The sequence below is a fragment of the Polistes fuscatus genome, unplaced genomic scaffold (genome assembly GCF_010416935.1).
Source record: "Polistes fuscatus isolate 324 unplaced genomic scaffold, CU_Pfus_HIC Scaffold6, whole genome shotgun sequence".
NCBI classification, from domain to species: domain Eukaryota; kingdom Metazoa; phylum Arthropoda; class Insecta; order Hymenoptera; family Vespidae; genus Polistes; species Polistes fuscatus.
The window spans coordinates 1,227,526-1,249,851 of NW_025113140.1; the positions used below are offsets into that span (position 1 = coordinate 1,227,526).

General features: G+C 33.2%; 3 protein-coding genes and 1 long non-coding RNA gene across 11 annotated transcripts in view; 2 read left to right on the forward strand and 2 right to left on the reverse strand.

The window, feature by feature from the left end:
* Window positions 1–13,765, forward strand: LOC122523095 (DNA-directed RNA polymerase I subunit RPA2). 3 transcript variants are annotated; one of them, XM_043644662.1, is made up of 16 exons: window positions 1–269; window positions 341–673; window positions 755–994; window positions 1,067–1,389; window positions 1,479–1,738; window positions 1,838–2,080; window positions 2,166–2,443; window positions 2,519–2,716; window positions 2,805–2,912; window positions 2,994–3,170; window positions 3,244–3,458; window positions 3,544–3,682; window positions 3,761–3,917; window positions 4,003–4,256; window positions 4,334–4,498; window positions 13,689–13,765. In XM_043644662.1, exons 1-16 carry the CDS (start codon window positions 201–203, stop codon window positions 13,710–13,712), a joined length of 3,183 nt encoding a protein of 1,060 aa, XP_043500597.1. In that variant the 5' UTR covers window positions 1–200; the 3' UTR covers window positions 13,713–13,765. The 3 variants fall into 3 exon arrangements, with proteins under 3 accessions (XP_043500597.1, XP_043500596.1, XP_043500598.1); XM_043644661.1 differs by lacking the exon at window positions 13,689–13,765 and adding an exon at window positions 4,571–4,948 and having other exon boundaries at window positions 8–269; XM_043644663.1 differs by lacking the exons at window positions 1–269; window positions 13,689–13,765 and adding an exon at window positions 4,571–4,948 and having other exon boundaries at window positions 560–651.
* Window positions 4,873–8,868, reverse strand: LOC122523102 (V-type proton ATPase subunit H). Of its 2 annotated transcripts, XM_043644683.1 has the most exons (10): window positions 8,675–8,868; window positions 8,449–8,530; window positions 8,041–8,230; window positions 7,698–7,916; window positions 6,935–7,036; window positions 6,294–6,499; window positions 6,121–6,205; window positions 5,620–6,026; window positions 5,424–5,537; window positions 4,873–5,334 (listed from the first exon to the last, which is right to left on the reverse strand). In XM_043644683.1, exons 1-10 carry the CDS (start codon window positions 8,730–8,732, stop codon window positions 5,232–5,234), a joined length of 1,566 nt encoding a protein of 521 aa, XP_043500618.1. In that variant the 5' UTR covers window positions 8,733–8,868; the 3' UTR covers window positions 4,873–5,231. The 2 variants fall into 2 exon arrangements, with proteins under 2 accessions (XP_043500618.1, XP_043500617.1); XM_043644682.1 differs by lacking the exon at window positions 6,935–7,036 and having other exon boundaries at window positions 8,675–8,866.
* Window positions 13,023–22,326, reverse strand: part of LOC122523100 (nuclear hormone receptor FTZ-F1 beta) — a 16,746-nt gene continuing 7,442 nt past the window's right edge. For 3 of the 5 annotated variants that reach the window (XM_043644673.1, XM_043644675.1, XM_043644674.1), the window contains exons 2-7: window positions 16,543–17,075; window positions 15,908–16,314; window positions 15,462–15,782; window positions 13,726–15,366; window positions 13,322–13,621; window positions 13,023–13,206 (exon numbers count right to left, since the gene is read on the reverse strand). In XM_043644673.1, coding sequence (XP_043500608.1) covers window positions 13,355–13,621; window positions 13,726–15,366; window positions 15,462–15,782; window positions 15,908–16,314; window positions 16,543–16,894 — 2,988 coding nt within the window. In that variant the 5' untranslated portion in view covers window positions 16,895–17,075 and the 3' untranslated portion in view covers window positions 13,023–13,206; window positions 13,322–13,354. Of the gene's footprint in view, window positions 13,207–13,321; window positions 13,622–13,725; window positions 15,367–15,461; window positions 15,783–15,907; window positions 16,315–16,542; window positions 17,076–17,329; window positions 17,446–17,921; window positions 17,995–22,326 lie in introns of those variants that run through there. The other 2 variants (XM_043644678.1, XM_043644676.1) reach the window with 2 other exon arrangements.
* LOC122523104 lies at window positions 17,260–19,203 on the forward strand. Its single transcript, XR_006305252.1, has 4 exons — window positions 17,260–17,366; window positions 17,580–17,763; window positions 17,865–18,682; window positions 19,011–19,203. It is a non-coding gene; the product is annotated as an uncharacterized LOC122523104 (long non-coding RNA).

Below are 22,326 nucleotides of genomic sequence, written 5' to 3' on the forward strand. Positions count from 1 at the left end.
TTAATGAATGCTAGGTTTGATAGATGGCGCTGTATTGCATAACCTAACTTATACGACAAAGTACGGTGCATTTGTGCTCACGCATGTACACAGTACACGTGCGTTTTATTCATGCTTTAAACCAAGCGAATAATATTGTAATAATAATTTCAATTTATAAGTAAGATCATTCCTTATTTTATTTTATTGAATGAACAAAAATGTTTACTGAACCAAAATTGACTAATACTTCTCCAAATTTTGGAATACCACCAGATAAACAAAATCCTGTAAGTTTATTTATTATTTAATATTTCAAATAACTACATATAAATAAAAATATCTTTTGTATGTATTTCAGTTATTACAAACATTAGGAACTCCACATATAGATTCTTTTAATTACATGCTTGAAGATGGACTTTTTACAGCCACTAAAGATATACTACCGGTTTATTTACAACTTGCTAATGGCGATAAAATCAAATTATGGATAAATGATGTCTCCATTTATCATCCAAGTATTCCTTCAAATGTAATTGGTGTCAAAAATTATAAAATATATCCTACGGAGTGTAGACAAAGAGGTGCTACTTATAAAGGAAAAATAGCAATTCAGTTAGGATGGTCTGTGAATGGTAACGAAGGAGAAATGCTAGAAAAGGATTTAGGGTATATCCCGATTATGGTTAAAGTATACATTTTTATAATACACAATTTGTCTGTTAAAGTTGTTTGTAATAGAAAGATTACAATAACATATATTTTTTCTTAGTCTAATAGATGCCATCTTAATAAAATGAATCCGAGTGAATTAATTGCTCATAATGAACACGAACAAGAATGGGGTGGTTATTTTATAATTAAAGGACATGAACGACTCATACGGATGCTATTAATGTCCAGAAGAAATTATCCTATTGCAATTCGAAGATCTGGATGGAAAGCTCGCGGTGCACAGTTTAGCGATCTTGGATTATTTTTAAGAAGTGTTCGAGATGATAATACTTCATCAGTAAGCGCATTATTATTAATGTTATTTAATCTTTCTACTTGTATTTTAATTATTGTTATTTTTACTTTGCAGAATAATACATTGCATTATGTTACCAATGGATCTGTCAAATTAATGTTAGTCCACAGGAAAACTTTATACTACATACCTCTTATTTTAATGCTGAAGTGTTTAGTCGATGTTTCGGATATTTTTATTTATAATGCTCTAATGGCTGGTTGCGAAGATGATTTGCACTATAGAGGATGTATTTTAAATATGTTACATGCAGTACACAGTGAAGATTTACATACACATGAACAATGTAAAGTATATATAGGAAAGATGTTTCGAGTTAAATTTTTTGAATTATCTCAAGATGCAAGTGATATAGAAATTTGTGATTTCATTATTAAGTAATTATTATTTTAGTAAATTGTTTATTTATTTATCGATGATTATTTTATCATTGCTTATACATTATTATTATATTCTTTATTTACAGGCACTGCGTTACCATACATTTGGATGATCCATTCGATAAATTTTATTTACTTGTATTTATGACGAGAAAACTTTTTGCTGTTGCTAATAATAAGTGTGCCGTAGAGGGTGCCGATTCTGTAATGATGCAAGAATGCTTATTAGGTGGTCATTTATATTTACAAGTGTTGAAGGAAAAGTTATATGGATGGCTTTCAAATCTTAAGAATTTAATTATTAAACGTGCCAGAAGCAGTGGCTGTAATTATATTTTAACAATACGTAAGTATATTAATATTGATGTATTATTTATTTCAAATACTTCTAATATGTATAAAATATAATTCTAATAATTGTGTACATATATATATATTACGCTAGAGGAAATGTTACATACAATGAAGTACGGAGGATCATTCGAAACACAAATGGAAAATTTTTTGTCTACTGGAAACTTAAAGACGCCTACAGGATTAGGTTTGATGCAAACTAGTGGACTTACAATAGTTGTAGAAAATATTAACAGAATGCGTTACATGAGTCATTTTCGTGCAATCCACAGAGGTTCTTTTTTCCAAGAAATGAGAACTACAGAAGCAAGGCAACTTTTACCCGATGCTTGGGGTATAATAATTTATCATATTTTTTAAATAATTTAATATGAAATTATTTGACATCCTTGTATAACTGGTAATCTTAATTATTCTAGGATTTATTTGTCCTGTGCATACACCAGATGGTACACCATGCGGTTTACTTAATCACTTAACTATGAATTGCATTGTTACAACACATCCAAATGCCAAGTTAAAAGCTGCTATACCAACAGTATTATTAGATCTTGGAATGATACCTATTAATTTTGCTGATAATTGGAAAGATTCATATACTGTTATGTTGGATGGGAAACTAATTGGGCTTATCGATGATAATGCAATAAACAGAGCCGTGGATAAGTTAAGAATACTTAAGATAAAAGGCGAAGAGGTATGTTATTTTATTGAAATAATAAATAATTATATTACATTACTTTTTATTTATATACGAGGACTTAAATCTTAGGTACCTCCTACAATGGAAATAGTATTAATTCCAAAGAGAAAAGTACCAGCTCAATATCCAGGATTATTTTTATTCACTAATCCCGCACGTATGATGAGACCAGTATTGAATTTAGCTACCAAAGAAACAGAACTTATTGGAACGTTTGAACAAGTTTATATGGATATTTGTGTAGTACCAGAAGAAGCCTATGATGGTGTAAATATCCTTTTAAAATGAATTTATTTTTAATATAACTATATAATAATACTATGTTTATCTATTAATGTATATTTAACATTTACAGTTAACTACTCATCAAGAATTAACAAAAACTTCGTTCTTAAGTAATTTGGCATGTCTTATTCCTATGCCAGACTACAATCAAAGTCCAAGAAATATGTATCAGTGTCAAGTAAGTATTTTGCATACAGATAAAATAAAAAAAACAAAAATTATTATAAATTAGATAATTTTACAATACAATAATTTATAGATGAGTAAACAAACAATGGGTACACCATGTCACACGTGGAAACAACAATCAGAAACAAAATTGTATAGATTACAAACACCAGCAAGTCCTTTATTCAGACCAGTGCATTATGATAAAATAGATTTGGACGATTTTGCCATGGGTACCAATGCAATTGTAGCTGTTGTTTCATATACAGTAAGTAATCGTAGCTTTATGGTGATCATTATAAAAATATCTATTAATTAATTTCATAATATACATTATTTAGGGATATGATATGGAAGATGCAATGATTATTAACAAATCTGCTTATGAACGAGGTTTTGCTCATGGGATGGTTTATAAATCCGAATTTATTGATTTAAATGATAACAAAAGTTATTTTGCACGCGATCCGAATAAACCTTTTCTCGCAGAAAAACTAGACTCTGATGGTTTACCTATACCTGGATGTATGATTTCAGAAAAAGATTATTATTATTGGTAAATGATTTAGAATCAATAATACTTATTATATTATGTTAAATTATTTATGTATTTAATTTTTTCTTAATTTTTATTTATATAGTTATTATGACGCTGAACAATCTCATTATGTAACTGGAAAATACCAAGGAAAAGAAGATGTATACGTTGATACTGTAAAATTATGTGGTACTTTAAATCCTAATACTCCAAGAAGAGCTTGTATCACATTTCGTATTTCAGTTCGTATAATAATATATATTTTTTGTATTATTAATTTATTTAATATAATTATAAAAAAACATAAGTGATATTTTCAGAGGAATCCAAGCGTTGGCGATAAATTTGCTTCAAGAGCTGGACAGAAAGGTATTTGCTCGCATAAATGGCCAGCTGAAGATTTACCATTCACCGAGTCAGGTATTATACCAGATATAGTATTCAATCCTCATGGTTTTCCAAGTCGTATGACAATAGGTAATTATGACCAAGTATTTTAACATACATTTTAATAATTTATCTTCGAACGTAAGGAAAATATTTATTGTCGTTTGTATTTAAGCTATGATGATCGAAGTAATGGCTGGAAAGTCTGCGGCTGTACATGGATTAGTGCACGATGCAACACCATTTAGATTTGATGAGAATGAAACAGCAGTCGATTACTTTGGAAAATTATTAGAACGTGGAGGATATAATTTTTACGGTACAGAAAGAATGTACTCTGGTATAGATGGACGTGAAATGACAGTTGATATATTTTTTGGAATTGTACATTATCAAAGATTACGTCATATGGTATCAGACAAATGGCAGGTTCGTATTTTACGATTTTTAATTATAATGATGATGTGAGTTATGTGAAGAGACAATAATTTCTGTTTAAAAAACAGGTAAGAAGCACTGGTCCTATTGATGTATTAACGAGGCAACCAATTAAAGGACGACGACGTGGTGGTGGTGTTCGATTTGGAGAAATGGAACGAGATTCTTTAATATCTCATGGATGTTCATATCTTCTTCAAGATCGTCTTTTCCATTGCTCCGATAAAATAACCGTAAGTAGTATCATTATTTTTTTATATTCTAATTCAAAAATATATATTCTTTTTTCAAATGTTACTTTCTAGGCTTTAATTTGTAAAAAGTGTGGAACATTGTTAGGACCTATTATAGAATTATCAGTAAGTCCAACAGGTTTGACTGAAAGAAAACAAAAGTGTAAACTTTGTGGGGATGATACTTCTGTAGGAGAAGTTGATATTCCTTACATACTTAAATATCTTGTAACTCAATTAGCTTGTTGTAACATTAATATTCAATTATCGTGTACAGAAAAATGAAGAACAATTGAATATTTAACATTTTTATATATATATATATATATGTATATATTTATTTTTACTAACATTCCTTAAATTTTAAAAATTTGTTTGTACTACTATCTAGTTATATATTTGCTGCTATACAACATTTACAATTAAAGAATTTTGCATATATGTACATAATAAGATTGTCTGATTCATTAATTATTTATACGTGGAAGCAATGAATCAGATTTAACAGAATAACAAGACAGTGGAATATATTTTTTTTTCTTCGATGGACTATCTTGTTTTCTTGCAAATTATGTTTCTTTTTTGTACATAATATTAATACACAGTGATATCAATCTATATAGATTATAAATTATTATATATCATCTGAACGTACATAATCAATATTTAGTAAAGGCATAAGCATTTATATAATTGCTTATCCAAGAGGCTACTAACTATAACAAAAATATTATTAAGCCTTAGCGGGAACTTGTGTTCCGGATTTACTTCCCGTTGTTCCAGATTTACTTCCCGTTGCTCCAGTTTCTTTTTCTAACTGTTTTCCTAAATATTCCCTAAAGGCAAATGTTTATGCAATGAAATGTAATAAATCTATTAAAAATTTAATTTAATTATTTTTTTTTTCTTTTTTTTTTATTCTTACCAATTGTGCACCATAAGTTTTTGAACAGCAAGAAGAGCCTCATATCTTACATTTGGATCCTCATGACTCAACAATTGCATTACTCGTTGTTTACCACCCAATTGTTCAATAATACTAATAAATACAAATAGTACATGATTTATATTATCAAATAATATAATATAAACTATAATCAGAAATGATCACGTTAACTTACTGTTTTCCTCGTGGATAGTGACGCACATACTCTCCAATATCAAAACTAGCAACGCTCAAAACAAGAGCATCTTTACTTGTTTCCAATATATGAACCAAGATTCGTAAAAGTTCATAATTCTTTTCATTTAATCTACTAGCATTTTCTCGCCAGAATTTTCCAGATTTATGAACAGGTGACCATTCGAGACGTCCAGATTTAACTTCCGTAGAATATTCATCAAATGAACTTAAATCCTGTACAGATGCTTGTAATTTATCATTCAAAAACTCTATATCATCCGTGATATCCTCGTCGTCGAATTTACGTTGCGATAGAATAGATAATTGTTTCAATACTTTACATTGAACCATTGCAATGCAATGTTCCTTGGCTACTTGACCATCCTCAACTTTTTCGATAAGATTCTGTTAAAGAATATATAGTGAAATTAGGAATATATATAATCGTTTGAATATAAATTCAATATATTATTAAATATTAAAACAATGAATCTCTTACCCTAAATACTGCGAGAATAATTCGCGTCACTTTTTCTTTAACGGAATCACTCAATATATCCGCAAGAATGGGTATAACATTAAATCTGTGCAAAAAACAAATGTTATACGTAATTCAATTAATTAAACACTCATAAAAATTGTACGTATTTTATATATTTTGTATCTACGTACTTATTCATTTTTTCTGCCAGCAATGGATTAAATGTTAGTACCCATAGACAGAAAATAAGTTGATATTGTACTTGGAAGTTTACTCTGCCAGACAGAACGCTCAAAAGTGTTGAAATTCCATCAACAGAAACAAATGCAAAACGGTATTCATCTACGCGCAACATCATTTGAAGACACCGTCCAACAGACTGAATGTATTCATTATTCTAAACGATCAAAAAACAGATAATGGATGTAAGTTTGATATAATAATATTTGTTTGACGTACGAAAACTATAACAGCATTCAATTTACATTTAATATTATCAAAAATGAAATTATTATTTTATTCGGGTAAAAATCTAAAAAAGCAACTAAACAAACTACAAACAGAAAAATACACGTTAAAGAAAATTTGCTTAATTACATAAAGATAATAAAATCAAATACTTATTCCAAATAATTAATTTGATATTTTGTTAATCGAATGAATGAAAGTCAATGTAAACTGATAGCTGTCCTGACACCTATTAATTATAATTAATCGTTAACTCAAAATTGAATTTGATTTGTGCTTTAATGAATGATTCTGCTCCCTGCACTTCTTTCATATGCAATTTTTCCAAATATCAATAGTTATAATTAGTTATTACAGAACCAACCGGATTATGTAATTCGTGCAGTTCATTGGTCTCCCCTGCCTCCTCCATAGAAGTATCCTGCATTACTTCTGCATGCAAATCTGTCTCCTGAAGAGCTTCAAACTAAAACCCCATCTGATTTTGTTCACATATTCTACTCCTAACATACTAACGAATCATTTAACCCTTCACCGTATAAAAAGCAATAGAGATAATATCGTCAAATAAGTGTGAACTTATATTATTAGATATTCATTTGATGTTAGTTTAATCAAATTCCCACATTTGTTAAATTAATTAATTTCCAAATTGTCATTTGTAACATATTTGATAAAATAATATATCAAATAGTATGGTTTATCAAGCATTTAGTATAAAGACAAGTATAAGATTATTAAATTAGGTTTTGTTTTGATTATTCGGTTAAAATTGCTAAAACTTTAAATTCTAATAAAGTTTATGAAACATTCTTTCATAATAAGATCAGATTAATTCACAAAAGCACATTCTAATCTACGTAAGGTATTAGTAATATAAGTGCCTTGCTTATGCTCGTCTATAATAAACATATTATCTAAATTAGATAGCAAAGCAAGATATCATTCAAGCAAATAATATATTAATACAAAATAAAAAAGATCATGCTTTACTAATATCCTGGAACAAATGATTAATTAAATAACAACATTTTTCTCATTTGTTTAGATTTAAATTCAATTATGTAAGTATTATTACCAAGCACTATACTTTTGAACACATAATTGAATATATTTAACAAACTTACGCTCAGTCTAAGTTGATCTTTCAGCCAAGTTAGATAAAATTGGAGATCAGTTTTTTCCATTAATTCGTGACTCCAACAAGCTAACTTAGCTATAATACGAGAAGTCATATTTATTATAAAACCATCTTGCCTATTTAATAAATTAAGGAATGGTCCCCAAACTGATTCTCGTTTACGTGAAGAATGTTCTCGGAATATTTCAACGCGACTACGATCTTCCTAATAAAATAAAATATTTATTATATGGAAACATTTGAAAATAGGAATTAATAACAGTTAATAGTTAAATACAGGACATCATACACGCGTATTATAGAAAATGATATAGTTTTAAATGAAATACCTGAAGCATATCATCTATCATTGTAAGAATATACTGTGTAGTTTGTTCTTTTGAAATATGATCCAGAAGATTGAGAAAAGTCTTAGCAGCTTGGTGTGGATTTTCCTTCAGTTTTGCTTCCCGAGCATTAGCATCGCTTGTATCAAAAGCTACTATGAAGTCATAATCTTCTTTAGGTATCATTTGTGATCTACAAAATGAAAAGTAATACACAGAAATGAAATGCATTTGAATGAAAAAACATTGAAATGCTTTTATTACAAGTTTAACCAGTTAGCTGTGATTGCTGTGAGTATAATTGTCATGAATAAAAATGATAATATTTATTAATATTATTATTATTATTATTATTATAATCATCATTTTTCATTCAGATCAAAATAAAATAGGAAATAAAAATATGCTTACTGTAAATATGACTGCCAATTGATTCTTTGATTTCTTATTTCAGCTGCTTGTTGCTGAAGAGTACTCGTAGCAGCCAGCATATCTGTAAACAATTAATATTTCGATATTTCAATAATTTAACACTGACAATACTAAAATATCACAAATAAGAAGTAATAGAATATGCTTTGAAATCATGGGAGTGGCATTGTCATATTAGAATGTCTATTTTATTAAGATTACTCACCAATTTTCTCGTCGGGTAACGCTGGGATAATTTCTTTAATATTTGCCCTTTCCACCATGTTTGAAGGCGATATTAAACGATGACGAATTTAATAAAAATTTTTTAAACGATTAAAATTAATGACTTTTAACTTTTATCTTCTTAAACTTTTCCAGTTGTCTCTGTGGTCACAAGACCAATATGCAGTGCTACCAACGTTATGATCAAACAGTCCAACCAGATCCACAAACTTTATAAAACCAAATATAACATAATCCTAACATCTTAATGATTTTTTTTTAAAAAGATTATTGTGTGTTTATTTTAGTTTTTTATATTTTTTTTTTAAATATCATATATTTTATAAGATGACTGGTTTAAATATTTACAGGCAAGAATGAAGAACATGGATGAACATTAATGGAAATAATATTAACATATTTCAAATGATTAAACTAAAAGAAAAAAAAAAACCACGTTGCAGGTATCAATATAACTCGTGATTTTTGTAAAAAGATGTTTATTCTATAAGTATTATTTGTGTGTGTATGTATAAAACTACTTTCTAACGATGTTTTTTTATTTTATTTTATTTTATTTTATTTTATTTTATTTTATTTTATTTTTCATGTATAGCCATCTCTTCACCTTATATGTAGCTACCATCCTTGGAAATGCAATTTTGTTTATTTGTTTGTAATTACGCGCAACCAAATCTTACTCAGTTTTCGTCCCGTATAGCTAATTAATAAAACAAATTTGTTATTTATTTTAAAATTTTGATAACACGTATCACCCATATATTTCAAAATTTTTAAACAAAATCAAAAATAAACTTTCTATACAACGCTCTCTCTCTCTCTTTTACAGGAATCAATGAATTTGACAAAAATAATAATCTTCCTTTTGTTGCACATTTTCCTTTAAACAAAACATTCTATTCTCTGTAATGATAAATCTTTTCTTTTGCATTGAATAATATAGTTTAATAAAAGAAAGAAAAATAATAATAAAAAGAAAAAAAAAAAAAGTGGAAAAACAAAAAAATATTGTATGCGAGTATCTATAAAGTTATTTCTAAAGTACAATATCTTGTTTAATATTAAATTCTTTTTCTTCTGTGGTACCTATTTCTGCAATCAATATAATAATTATATTGATATATCCAATTGAACTATATGACGTCATTTCTTTTTTTATATTATCTTTCTCGTGTTTACATATATTTCACATAATGCGCGTATTTGTATAAAATAGATGTTATAGTTTATCATATCTAAGCTCTTTGACAACTGTATTATACTTCAATAATGTTATACAGCTTCATATCCCTATATTGTCACAATTGGTTAAAAGATTTCCAAGAATCTTTAAGTTTTTTTTTTTATAATATTAAATATAAACCTTTTTCTTTTTTTTTCTCCGTAGCGATTATAATCCTTGAAGAACGGAAGACTATTTATATAACATGGACATGTTTTTTTTTCTTTCTCTCTCTCTCTCTCTCTCTCTTTCTATATATATATTCATTCATTTAGGTTTACCTAATTTGGACTATAGCCTGAATTATTTTAAATCTTTTACAAGTTATACAATATTTGTCCTTTCACGCATAAAGAAGCACAAATGAAATTTGAAAATATCAATTAATATGAATTTCAATTATAATCATTACTTTTTATGATTAAAAAATATTAAGTCATAACTTTCTATCAAACAATAAACATAAAAAATAATCATTCGTTTCTTTTTCATTTTTTTAACAGACAAATATTCATCTTTTTTCTTCTTTTTTTTTTTTTTGTAATAAATGTATTCCATATACTCTTCTCTATTTTCTTTTTCTTTTTTTCTTTTTTAAAGCTGAACGATCAACTTGTGTTATTAGATGTGCTATTTAAATTTCTTTTTTTCTCTCTGTCTCATCATGCATTTCCCATACACTCAATACCACAAAATATTATTTCTCTTCATATGTACAAAGTTACTTTCGCCGCCTTTTTCTAAATAACTAACTGTATTAGACATTTGCTTTGTCATTTGTTTTAATACCAATTCATTATGAATTGTTTAAAATACTGGCTAAGTTTTATGTATTTATGTTACCAGCTTTGTTTTTAAAATTGACATATACAAAATATTATCGTAATAAGGTTGATATAAGGTAATAAAATTATTGAATAATAATTTATAACATAGGTGGTCCAGTTATCATGAACATAATATATATATATATGCAGATATACATTAAAAGTCAGTGATTAATATTGATACTTTATCAAAATGGAACTATATAAATAAAAAATAAAGGAAGACAGTTCATATATATTCTATATTAGAAATTAAGTATTGCAAATTAACTGTATCCCTATATATATATACATATATATATATTAATTGATCCTGAGATCAAACATTGTTTTTTGGTGCTAATTTCTATTCTCTTATAAAAATTTCTCATCTCTACACAAGGATCACTGATCAATCATATATATATATATATATATATATATTTATATAAATATATTTCTTGGTAATTCTTTTTGCACACTACAAATTTGTCTATTTTATATTAAAATAAATATTTTTTTGATAAAACAAATTTACAAATGTACCAGAAATATATAAGACTTTTCTTTTTTTTTTTTTTTACAATATAACAATAAAGTTGTATGCTTTAAAGAGCATTTTTACAACAGTTATAACAATATCCACTTTTTTGGCACATTATATATTTATATAGCGTAAAATTTGCAATATAAACATAGCAAAGTTTTAATTATATATATATATGTATATTACAGATCTTACGCTATGTATTATTACAACATTAAAACTGAATTTATCAGTCCATATTATAGCTGTAATAAAATACTTTTAATAATTTGACGTTTAATTAATCATGTGAATTAATTTTGAAACAGAAAAATCTTCTGAATATGAAATATTTAATTTAAATAGTATATCTTTATAATCCCGATGCATCTCTCTCTTTCTCTTTTTTTAATTTATATTATTTTTATTTATTTGTTTTTAGTTTCTTAGAGAAAAAAAAATGTTTCATAGACTCGACAAACTGCAGTAGCAATAAGATTACCATCCTCGTTTTTTTTTTTGTTATAAACATTTCAGATAATATATCCTTCGAAAAAATGTCTTGTAGTATATCATGAATTTTGTATGCGTTATTTTCAATATATTTTGTATTCATTATTGGACCACTTTATTTTAGATTAAGATTTTGCAAATGAATTGCATTGTAGATTAATGACTATGATAATTATTTATTGTTTTTATTATTTTTTTTTTTTACGAAAAACATAAGTCGACTTTTCCAAATCACATGCTGACAGCATACAATTGTTATCAGAGACATACGTACGAATGTGCAAATGAACATTACCGTTATTTGTTTTCCTTTCCTTTGTTTATCACTTGAAATAAAGTTTTTATGTAATTAACATCGGGTTTTAGAACGAATTGTTCTTGAAAAATAAGCAAGGAAATGAAACCATCGTTTGTCTACCTGATTTGTTTAATTCAACTTATGTGTAGCCGCTGTAATAATATTGTAGATTAAATATTTAAATCTATTGGAGCAGCATCATGGCTTTTAATACAGTTATTGTTTCTTCTAATAATGATTTATTCGTATGCATTTTAATTTAGCTGCCACAAGCGCACTGTAAATACTATTTCATGAAAAGCTTAAATGAATATTTGTGCCTGCTCTGATATTTAAAGAAATTTAATTCTATTTTATTTACTGATGTAACGTTACGTCATGTGTAAAAGAATAAAAAGTGTAATATGAATTTTTTTTTTTAAATCGCTTTTTCCATTGGATACATATACTAACTATTATTAACTATGAATTATTATTCGATTAACTACCTTATAAATAAGCAATTGGTCGACTGATGTTTTAAGTACACTTTTGTAACCGGGATATAAGACATTTTTATGCCATATTCTTAAGTAAGCAGAGAACAATATAAAATACTGGTTGCTTTATTACAATCATGAATAAAGGTAATTTCCGCCCCAATTACGGACTATACACATTATTGTAAAGAAGTCAATGGGACGGATTTGACCTATCTAAATAGATCGTAGCATTTTTTTAGTCCTACATCATATCAACTTTCTTTGTACAACGCTCATTATTGTAAAAGTAAATGCTCTGTGTGTCACTGTCAGTTATTTCATTTTTTTATTTTTTTTTTTTTCAGTCTCATTTGCATCTACACGCATGCCGAACATTTCGAGCATAATTTAGGCCGCATCGAAATTGATATAGTTCAAGGCAGCGAGCATGCGAGTTTAATACGGAAGCATTTTGAGAGAAACGTTATTTTTTTTCTTCTTCTTTTCTTTTAGACTTCAGCTTTCCAATATTCAGCTAAATTTATACGAACGTAACCCCCCTCACCAAGTGCTAATATTATAGACCATGCGTATAATTCCAGTCATTTCGGTACTGGTTTTAACAGCTTTTTATTTACTTAGCGGATTCCAATTTCCTAAGCTTATGGACCCTATAAGCGTGGAATCTGAAAAGAAAAAAAAATATCGTGAAAGTAATCGTTGAAAATATATTTCATATAATGTATTCTATTAGAGAAGAGAATTGAAAAATGATATCTATAAAAGATACTTCAAACTCACGGCATTGTTCATTGTCTTTCTCAACAATGATTTTTAATGATCGCCTCGCAATAATTCCATTAACAGGTTAAACGAGCTGCCTTCTCCTTCAGCACGTTTTGCACTCAACAATTCCTTGCCCACCTGACACGTTCTTTGTAAATCTGGAATCCTCAATAATAGTTCCCCAAATTTAGCAGGCATTTCTGGATATCTGGCAATAGTATATTGTTGAAGTGCCTGCAAAGCTTTTTCTTGAGAGGCCCTAACTTTATCGGGTTCTTTCAATTCACTGGTGTCAGATGTCAGTAATACTATTACCTTTGTTTAGAAACAGAAATAAAAAAAGAAAGTATCTAATTAGTAATATTATTTTGAATAATTACAGATTGAAAGAAAATCATCCAATTGAAAAAGGAAGTTACCTTCATCGCAACGTATTCGTATTGATCAACCCTCAGCCTTCTCAAATTATTAGTGAAAGCTAGCATCCTCTCGATGCAAGTCGCTAAACCAAGTTGTCTGGCTTGTTCTAACGTGATCGACTTGCCGAGAGATACTCTTATTTCACCAGGAGTGCTCATACTGCGAAAACAACAAGAGAAAAGCAACAACTCGCACCAAGAATTGATCAGTAGACAAATCTGATCGTCGATCGAAATATTTTTGAAAAGCGGCAAACTTTTACACCATTTAACTATTTTATAGAGACGATGATCGGCAATATTGCAAAGATTCGAAATAAAGTCCGGATGTGTCGATGGATTGCCATTAGAATTTCCGCACATTCGAGAATTACAATTGCCAACGTTGCCAGAGTTAGCCGATAATTGTTCGTGACTACCTGTCGAAGTCGAGTCTGTTGAACAAGGTCTTGCAATATTGTCGTCTCTTCTGCTATTAATATTATTAGTGCCGTGTCCGTTGGTGGGACAGTCAGTACTAGAGCCATTGGTAGCTGATCCACTTCGACCTGAAGAAACATTAGCTCCAGCACCGTTTCCGCTTCCTAATAACATGTCACTGCCAGGAGCATTTCTAGCTCCGCCCGAAGTTATCACACCAGATTGAATACCAGTTATGCGATCACTGTCGTTGTAATGCCAAAGATGTTCCACGTCCATGATGTCTTGCAAAAGTTGTGGAACTACTTGTACTTTGTACGAATGATTAGAATGATGTCTGACAGAATAATGATGTTCACTGCCGGGCGGTGCAGGACTGCAATTACCAGCAGCGTTTATTTTATCACCAGTCGTCATATTGTTTGCAGAACTACCGATGAAATTAGTCGGTAATGTATATGTACACTGATAAGTGCTCCTACCACCTCTGGTACGATCCTCTCTGATCGCTTCGAGCTTCATTCCCATATTGAGGCACTTGTCGAATCGACAAGCAGGACATTTCTTTCTTGTGGCAACGGTAACAGGACAAGCTGCACCCCTAAGGCACACATAGTTTTTGCGATTCTGGACGGTCCTCTTGAAAAAGCCCTTGCACGATTCGCACGAGAATATACCGTAATGAAATCCACTGATCTTATCACCGCAGATCGGACAGGGGCTATTAATTAACTGCTGTCTCGTGGAAATACCAGATGGTGCAGCAGGTATTCTACAGTCTTCTTGATCTTCTGTTCCAGGATGCCCATCCGAAGAAAGTTCCGATCCTGGCGCGGAAGAGGAATAATGGTGCGCGTTCACGGCCGAAGAAGCAGCCGTTGGAAGATGCAAAGGACTACCTTGTGCTACTTGTTGATGCTGATGTTGCGAGTGAGCGTGCGGATGTCGAGGTTGCTGGACGGGAGAATGCGTAGGTGGACTCAAAGAGCCATAACTGTAACAACTGCTCGAAGCGTCTGAATTGTTACGTGAAAGCGAGTGAGAGAGGGAGAGTGACAACGAGGACGTCGAATTATTGAAACTATGTCGAGATAAGGAAAGCGAGGAAGAAGGAATAGGACTTCCTGCTCCCAAGGCGGAGTGTCTTGCAGCGTGAGGACTTTGTGTCGGAGAACTGAAGACACTGTATGCAGAATGAATCGCCGAATCTGGTGACGGTACCTACGATCAGATCAAACAAAAATATTATTTCTACAAATTACAGGATAATAATTGTAAGTAAAGAAGGAATCAGAAGAAGAATCATTTTCCGTTACCTGCGATCGCGTGTGACTGTGTTTGGTCAAATGATGTCTTGGATTAAGAACCGGACTGTGATTTGGAGTAGAACTGTTATAACCGCCCAATAATTTTCCCACGAGAAGAGGTAAATCGCTCTGTTGAGTTTGTTCAAGATTTTCAATACCACGTTGTTGCTGTAATTGTTGGTTGTGACTTAAAGATAAGTTTCCCGAAAGCGCGTATCCTGAACTCGATCGAAAATCTGGTTCTGGTTTTATTGGAAACTTTTGTTCCATAGGTCCAGGACTGGAACCGCAAACTTGAACACCTTCCATCGACGTTTCTTCGTGATCATCCTGTCGGAGAGAAAAAAGTCAGTTAAATAATGTTGGCTAATAATTGCAAGAAATATTTGATATGCGATATCCCATAATAATAAGGGGATGCAAAGGTTTGTATAATTATTTATTAGCGTATTCACCTGATTAGTGAGGGTATTCGAAGACATCTCTTGATCGGATAGCTCTCCTTCCCATGACATAGGTCTCTCTGGTTGTTGTTGTTGAGACGTATCGTTGCTGTCGCAAGCTCCGCTTTCACCTTCGCCATCGCAATCGCCGATTTTCTCACCGCTCTGATTTACGGAGATATCTCGTTTCTTCTTGGTTCTTAGATTGACACCGCGGAAGTCGATCTTGCTTATTTCACCGTCGCTGTCGTCCGCGTCGTCGATATTCGTGGCATTTGAACTGAGAATACCGATCCCGATGCCATGCGAGCCCACGTTGCTGCTGGTACTACTCGTGCACCCGAGTACCGAGCCGCAATTTGAAACTACGGATACCGTCACGCCATTTTGACCTCCTAGATATTTACAGATGCCTTTGCCTACGAATATTTCATGATTATTTTTATAATTATTTAATCTTATGGATATTCATTATATCTATGGTAAAATGTTCATTCTTATAATAATGACCATTTGAGTCCCAAGCCAGATATTTAAATTTCACGTTGAAATATGAAGTCTCCCTATGCTACGAATTTTTCCCAATGAGCCTCCTCCTCATTGGGACTCAAATGGACAAAACTTTTTCGACATATTTAATATTTTACCATCGTGCATCTCGTGATGCGTAGGTGGGACATTGATCGCAGTTACGGAAACGTTCTTCCCCGTCTCCGTGGAACGAGTAGTGGTCATCGTGGAAGAATTACCGATGGACGATGAAGAACAACAGGTGGACGAGGACGTTGGTGGAACCGATGAGGCCGATCCGGTGGAGGGTGCGGTGGTAGCGGTGGTAGCGCAGGAGGCAGAAACGGAAGTGGTGCCGCCACTTGTACCAGAGGTAGAAGACGACGACGAGTTAGATCCAACGGAACCAGACGATTTCCAGGATTGCGTTGACGGCCACCAACCTGGGCCAGGTCCCGGGCCATCGCCGGGCCCGTTTTGCTCCGACATCCTCAGCTGGTTATACTCCTGTACGCTCTCAACGCTACTCGAATCCTCTCGATCTTCGTAAAATTATACACCATCCTGAGACTCGTCAATTATAATCAACCTTTTTCCTTTTTTTTTCTTTTTTTGTTCTTTCAATACCAATCAGATTTCCGTCAACTCGCAGTTCTTCCTTTTTCTATAACTGAAAAGAGACAAATGTCGTATTGTAATCGGTTAGGATTGAGATACGTAAAATGTTAACAGTAAAATGTTTCTTATTAACTACTAGTAATATTTCAAATGAATCGTTGAAATATGGAAAGACCGATATGAGAATATTAGACTCCCCCTTATTTTCTAAGAAAAAAACAAAACGAAAAATACGTGTATAAGATGAATATCATAATTTCAGGTCATTGCCCGCATGCCACGAAGATTGGAACCTGTGTCACGCACCATTTTTCTACGTCCATCTTACACATATTATCTTCAGGTCATTGATTCACGCTCTCTCTTGGATGATGCTACGTGATTCCCATGATAGATGCTGCGCACAGTTGTGTGCACTTCGTCTATAATTCAAAAGAACTCGTATGCATGTGTATATGCATGTAATATACATATATTACATAAGAGTACGATGTCAAAGGCATCGGGTAGACATTTTTAGAAATTGTATATTCTAAAATAAACCTATTCTGTGTAGATTTCGTCGCAGTGCTTTCTCAACAAACGAGAGAGACACGAAGAGTCAAGCAAAGGTAAAAAAAGAAAAAAAGAAAAACGAAAATCTTGCGGTCCCCATCTGCGGTGAGGAAGGATACAGTCGCAGACATATTCTACGATTCCTTTGATGCATCAGCAATGTACCAACGTGCGTAAAACTACAGGTATTCATTGCACAATTATTCGACAAATTATTCGAGATAATAATATTTACAATCATTCAACTACGAGAAATCCTATCCTAATCTTATTTTCCTAATTACAGATAAGTATAATACACCTATGGATTTGATGATTCATATAAATCTAATACTAATAATACTTAAGGAAGTTGATCCTTGGTAATATAAGCGTCACCGTAGACGCAAAATGTTACATGCTCGTTCGCAAGTCGGAGCTACGACTGGGATGATAATGGAAACGACAGATGAGACAGAAAGAAAGAAAGGAAGAGAGGGAGAGAGAGAGGGAGAGAGAGAGATAACGTAAAAAGTTGCGGTCTTTCGCGAAGAGTCATAGACGGTCGAGAATCGTGCTCTTCTCCTAAGTCGTTGCATGGTCGGGGCCACGGTGGCGGCTATGGCTATGGTTATGGTGGTGTGGTGATCATGGTGACGGTGGTGGTGGTGGTGGCGGTGGTGATGGTGGTGTGGCGGTTGCGGTGGCGGTGGCGGTGGCGGCGTCGTCCGTAAGGTCAAGGCCCTCTGCAAGCGCCCTACCCGACTCTTATGCACCTTCGGGGTCACGTGACGCGGCTCAAGGTCTTCTCTCCCCACTCCTGCGAGCATTGCACGGCCACGCCATGCCACCCGCCGTTACCACCGACGGTGCAACAAGCGTGTCCCCCTTCCTCTTGTTGCCCTCTTGCTTCCCTACTCTTCTCTACCCTACCCTACCCTACCCTACCGTACCCTGCCCTACCCTTCCCTTTCCCCTCTCTGTCTTCCTGGCCCAACTCTTGTCCCTCGTCGTCTTGAATGCGCCTGCTGCCGCCTCATCTTCTCGGTCGTTCCAAGTCGCGTAACTTCTCTCCTCCCGAGGAACTTCTATGAGCGTGGATTCGGCTTTGAGCCGTTAGTACAAGTACCGTTTCGTTTCTCTTTATATATATATACGTACACACATCTATATATCTATGTACGCGTATGTATATACACGATCTTGCAATAATATTTCATTCCTCTCCTCGTTCGTTAACTTTTTTTTTCCATTGACTCTTTTCTTCTTCTCACGAAGTTTTTCATCCTTCGTTTCATGACCATATTTTTGTTTTTTTCCAAACAAAATCGAGCTTCGTTTTACGTAACAAAGTGTTTAACGGTATAATCAAGTGTTCAATTATCGATTAGATTCTTTTATATCACGCTTGAGAAAATTCATCTGATAGATAGATAGATAGATAGATAGATAGATTTCAGGTGAATCTATTTCTCACATTACACGGGGGAGGGACTAAAAGGAGGAGTATTATCGTAACGAGTTAATGCGTGCACTAAGGTGGTTTTCTATAATAACCGCAGCCTCGAAAAAAATATGATCTCTCTGGAGAGATATCAAGAGAACAAAAGCTATCCAAGTTTTCCGTGGGCAATTTCAAAAAGAAAGAAAAAAAATGGAAAAGAAAAAAATGCCATAACTGTGGTTTAAAATGTCAAGGAATTCTAGACGTGAGATTAGGTAAGAAAATGGTTATAAGTAATACGTTGTGTTACGTATCGATTGGAAGACTCTCTCTCTCTCTCTCTCTATCTCATTTCAAACAATTTGATTTGAATTTAATTATCCTCTTTTTTATTAAAAAAATTTGTTTAGCTACGACAACGAGTATGAGCAACCAACAACAACAGATTTCAAAGTTACGATTGTTGTATAAACGATGTGGCAGGTGACACGGAAGAGAGAGATCGACGACCCACGAAGATTACTATATGTACGACGACTCTATTTTAAGCGGGTCGAAAGTATACACGACGCCAGGAGGAGTCCTCGTGAAGAGAAGAGTCTCTCACAGAAGTTGACCGTGAAAGAAACGCAAAAGAAGACGAGCTGCTGCTGCTTGCTGCTCTGTTTGTAACTGTATTACGTTTGCTGTTGCTGTTGCTGCTGCTGCTACTCTCAGTCGGCAGCCTCCTCCTCCTCCTTCTCCTCCTCCACCACCACCTTCACCTCTTCTTCCTCATCCTCCTCCTCTTCTACCATCTCCTCTTTATCCTCTTCGTCTCGTTGTGTCGTGTCGTGTCGTTCGTTCTTGTTGAGGAAATGCGAGTCAAGTACAACGTCCGCTTGCGTCGGCGTCTCCTATCAGGGATGATGATTGTTCGCAATGCATTTTTTACGGGTCGATCATTCAAAGAAAATCACACTCTTTCTCTCTCTCTCTCTTTCTTATACTTCATTTACGATGATTCATAAACAAGGAAAGTAATCCTTGAATCTTCTGATTTATTTTTCTTTTCCTTTTTGTTAAATTTAATTTAATTAACTCGATAAAAATGAACAAACTAATCTGATCATGTAAAGTTTTATTATGTGTTTCTTGAGTAATATAATTATGAGATAATTAGTATAGTGTAAGTATGGATTGGATTCGTTCATGAACGAAATATGAACGGAAGTCGATCTTAAAACACTGTGTGTGTGTGTATGTGTGTGTGCTACGACACGACGACGAGTATTCGAACGGAGGAATGAACGAACGCGACGAACGAACGAACGAACGAACGAACGAACGAACGAAACAAAACGGTACCTCGAACTTTAAGTCTTTCTTTTCTTTTACTCAAAGGCCTTCTCTTCTCGCCGCGTATATAAAACGTCTCGCTTATCTCATGTTGCACTTCCTTCGTCTCGCACGTGTGTTTTTCTTCGCGATACACCGCTCTTTTCTCTCTCTCTCTCTCTCTCTCACTCTCCCGTAAGAAACACGATGCATTGAATTCACTAATGTAACTATACATACATATATGTATATACATGTACGTATATATTACTTATACTCGCGCGTGTGTACATGTGAATGTGTGTGTGTGTGTATACCTTTTTATGTGTTTACATATATAGAAATAAAACTCGAAAGGAAAACAAGATAAAATATTTTCTAGTCTCTCTAAATGGTTCGAATTAATAAGCGCGTTTACTACGATGAAACATGATTCCACGTTCGTTGTCGGGTGTTCGATACGAATAAGATTAGACAAAGCTACCGTAGAAGACTAGACAGAGTGAGAGAAAGAGAAAGAGAGAGAGAGTTAAACTGGCTTTGTCAAGTTTCCTTTTGATACTTTACTCATATGTCGCCGCTGCTTCGTCGTCCTACCCGACCGATGCAAACAAAGGGCGAGCCCAAAGAATGTCAGTCATATTATGCTAACTATAGGCAACCCTTTCATATTTACTTAGTAAGTTTCATACATTTCTAAAGGATTAGTGAGAAGATATGGTAATAATATTCTTTGATAAATAATATCCTTGTTTGTTTTTGTTTGTGTTTGATTTAACATTTAAATACTATTATATATTATATTATATATCATTTCATTCGATTCAAATATTATATATTAAAATAATTGTTCATTGCAATGCAACCCGTGTGGATATTCCGTGAAAATTCCTCGTCTTAGGTTGTGTTGTGTGTTACGTTACCAACAAGAAGCCTTCGTTCTCTGTGGAATCTCTATCTATCTATCTCTCTCTCTCTCTCTCTCTCTTTCTATCTTTCGTATCCGTCTCTCTATTTCATCGAAGGTAGGCGCGAGCTCGCGCGTTTTCCTTTCACCCGGGCCAGTGGGCCTTGTCGACCGGGGCCAGCAGCAGCAACAGCAACAGCAGCAGCCACCACAGCCACCGCGCATATCTTTGATATCTCACGAATATATAGGAGACCCCGCCGAGTGTCGGGGACACCCATACCCAGTGGCCTGAGCTGCGTGTCGATTAAAATTATTATTACCAGCCGTGGGGCATTTTTGACCGGCGTAAAGAGAAAGAGAGAGAGAACAACCGGTTCGATTCGTGAACGGCTTGCGAGCAGCTGTCGTCTCACCGGGACCGAACACAGACCCCACCCCCCCTGCCACCACTGACATGAGAGAGTACCGAGAGTACCATTTTCTTTTCCAAATGCACCGTCGTCCAGATATCCCCATCCACCCCCCCTATCCACCCCCTCCTTGATCTCCCGCGCATAACTCTCCGTTCTATCTTTTTCAAAAGCTTCTAACTGACGAGAATTAATTGATTTCCCTTTAAACGATTTTCACGATTTATCGATCGAACTATTAAGAAATTGATTTTCTCACGTAGGTAACTAAACACACGTTTGAAAAATGTGATATACGAGAAATAAGATAGAAGTAATAATTTTAATTGATAGGAAAAAAAAAAGAAAAAAATAGAAAAACACGAGCGAGCAGCTATCAACGATTACTTACGAGAACGAGATTAGATTTTCATCGAAGTCTCTCCGTCGTCTCGATTTAGCTCGAAGGAAAACAATATAAGATATAAGTATATATATATATATGAATAGATTGTTTTCCAGGCGTAATTTTTTTTTTCATCCGGAAATTGTTAAACGATTCGTCAGTCCCCCCCTCTCTCTCCCCAAGTCCCGATGTTCGTGGAACGGGGGGGAGAGGAGATATCTCGTTCGACACGTCATACCTCAAAGATCGAGATCGGGAACGCCAGAACACACACATACACACACCGACACACACCTTCTTCTC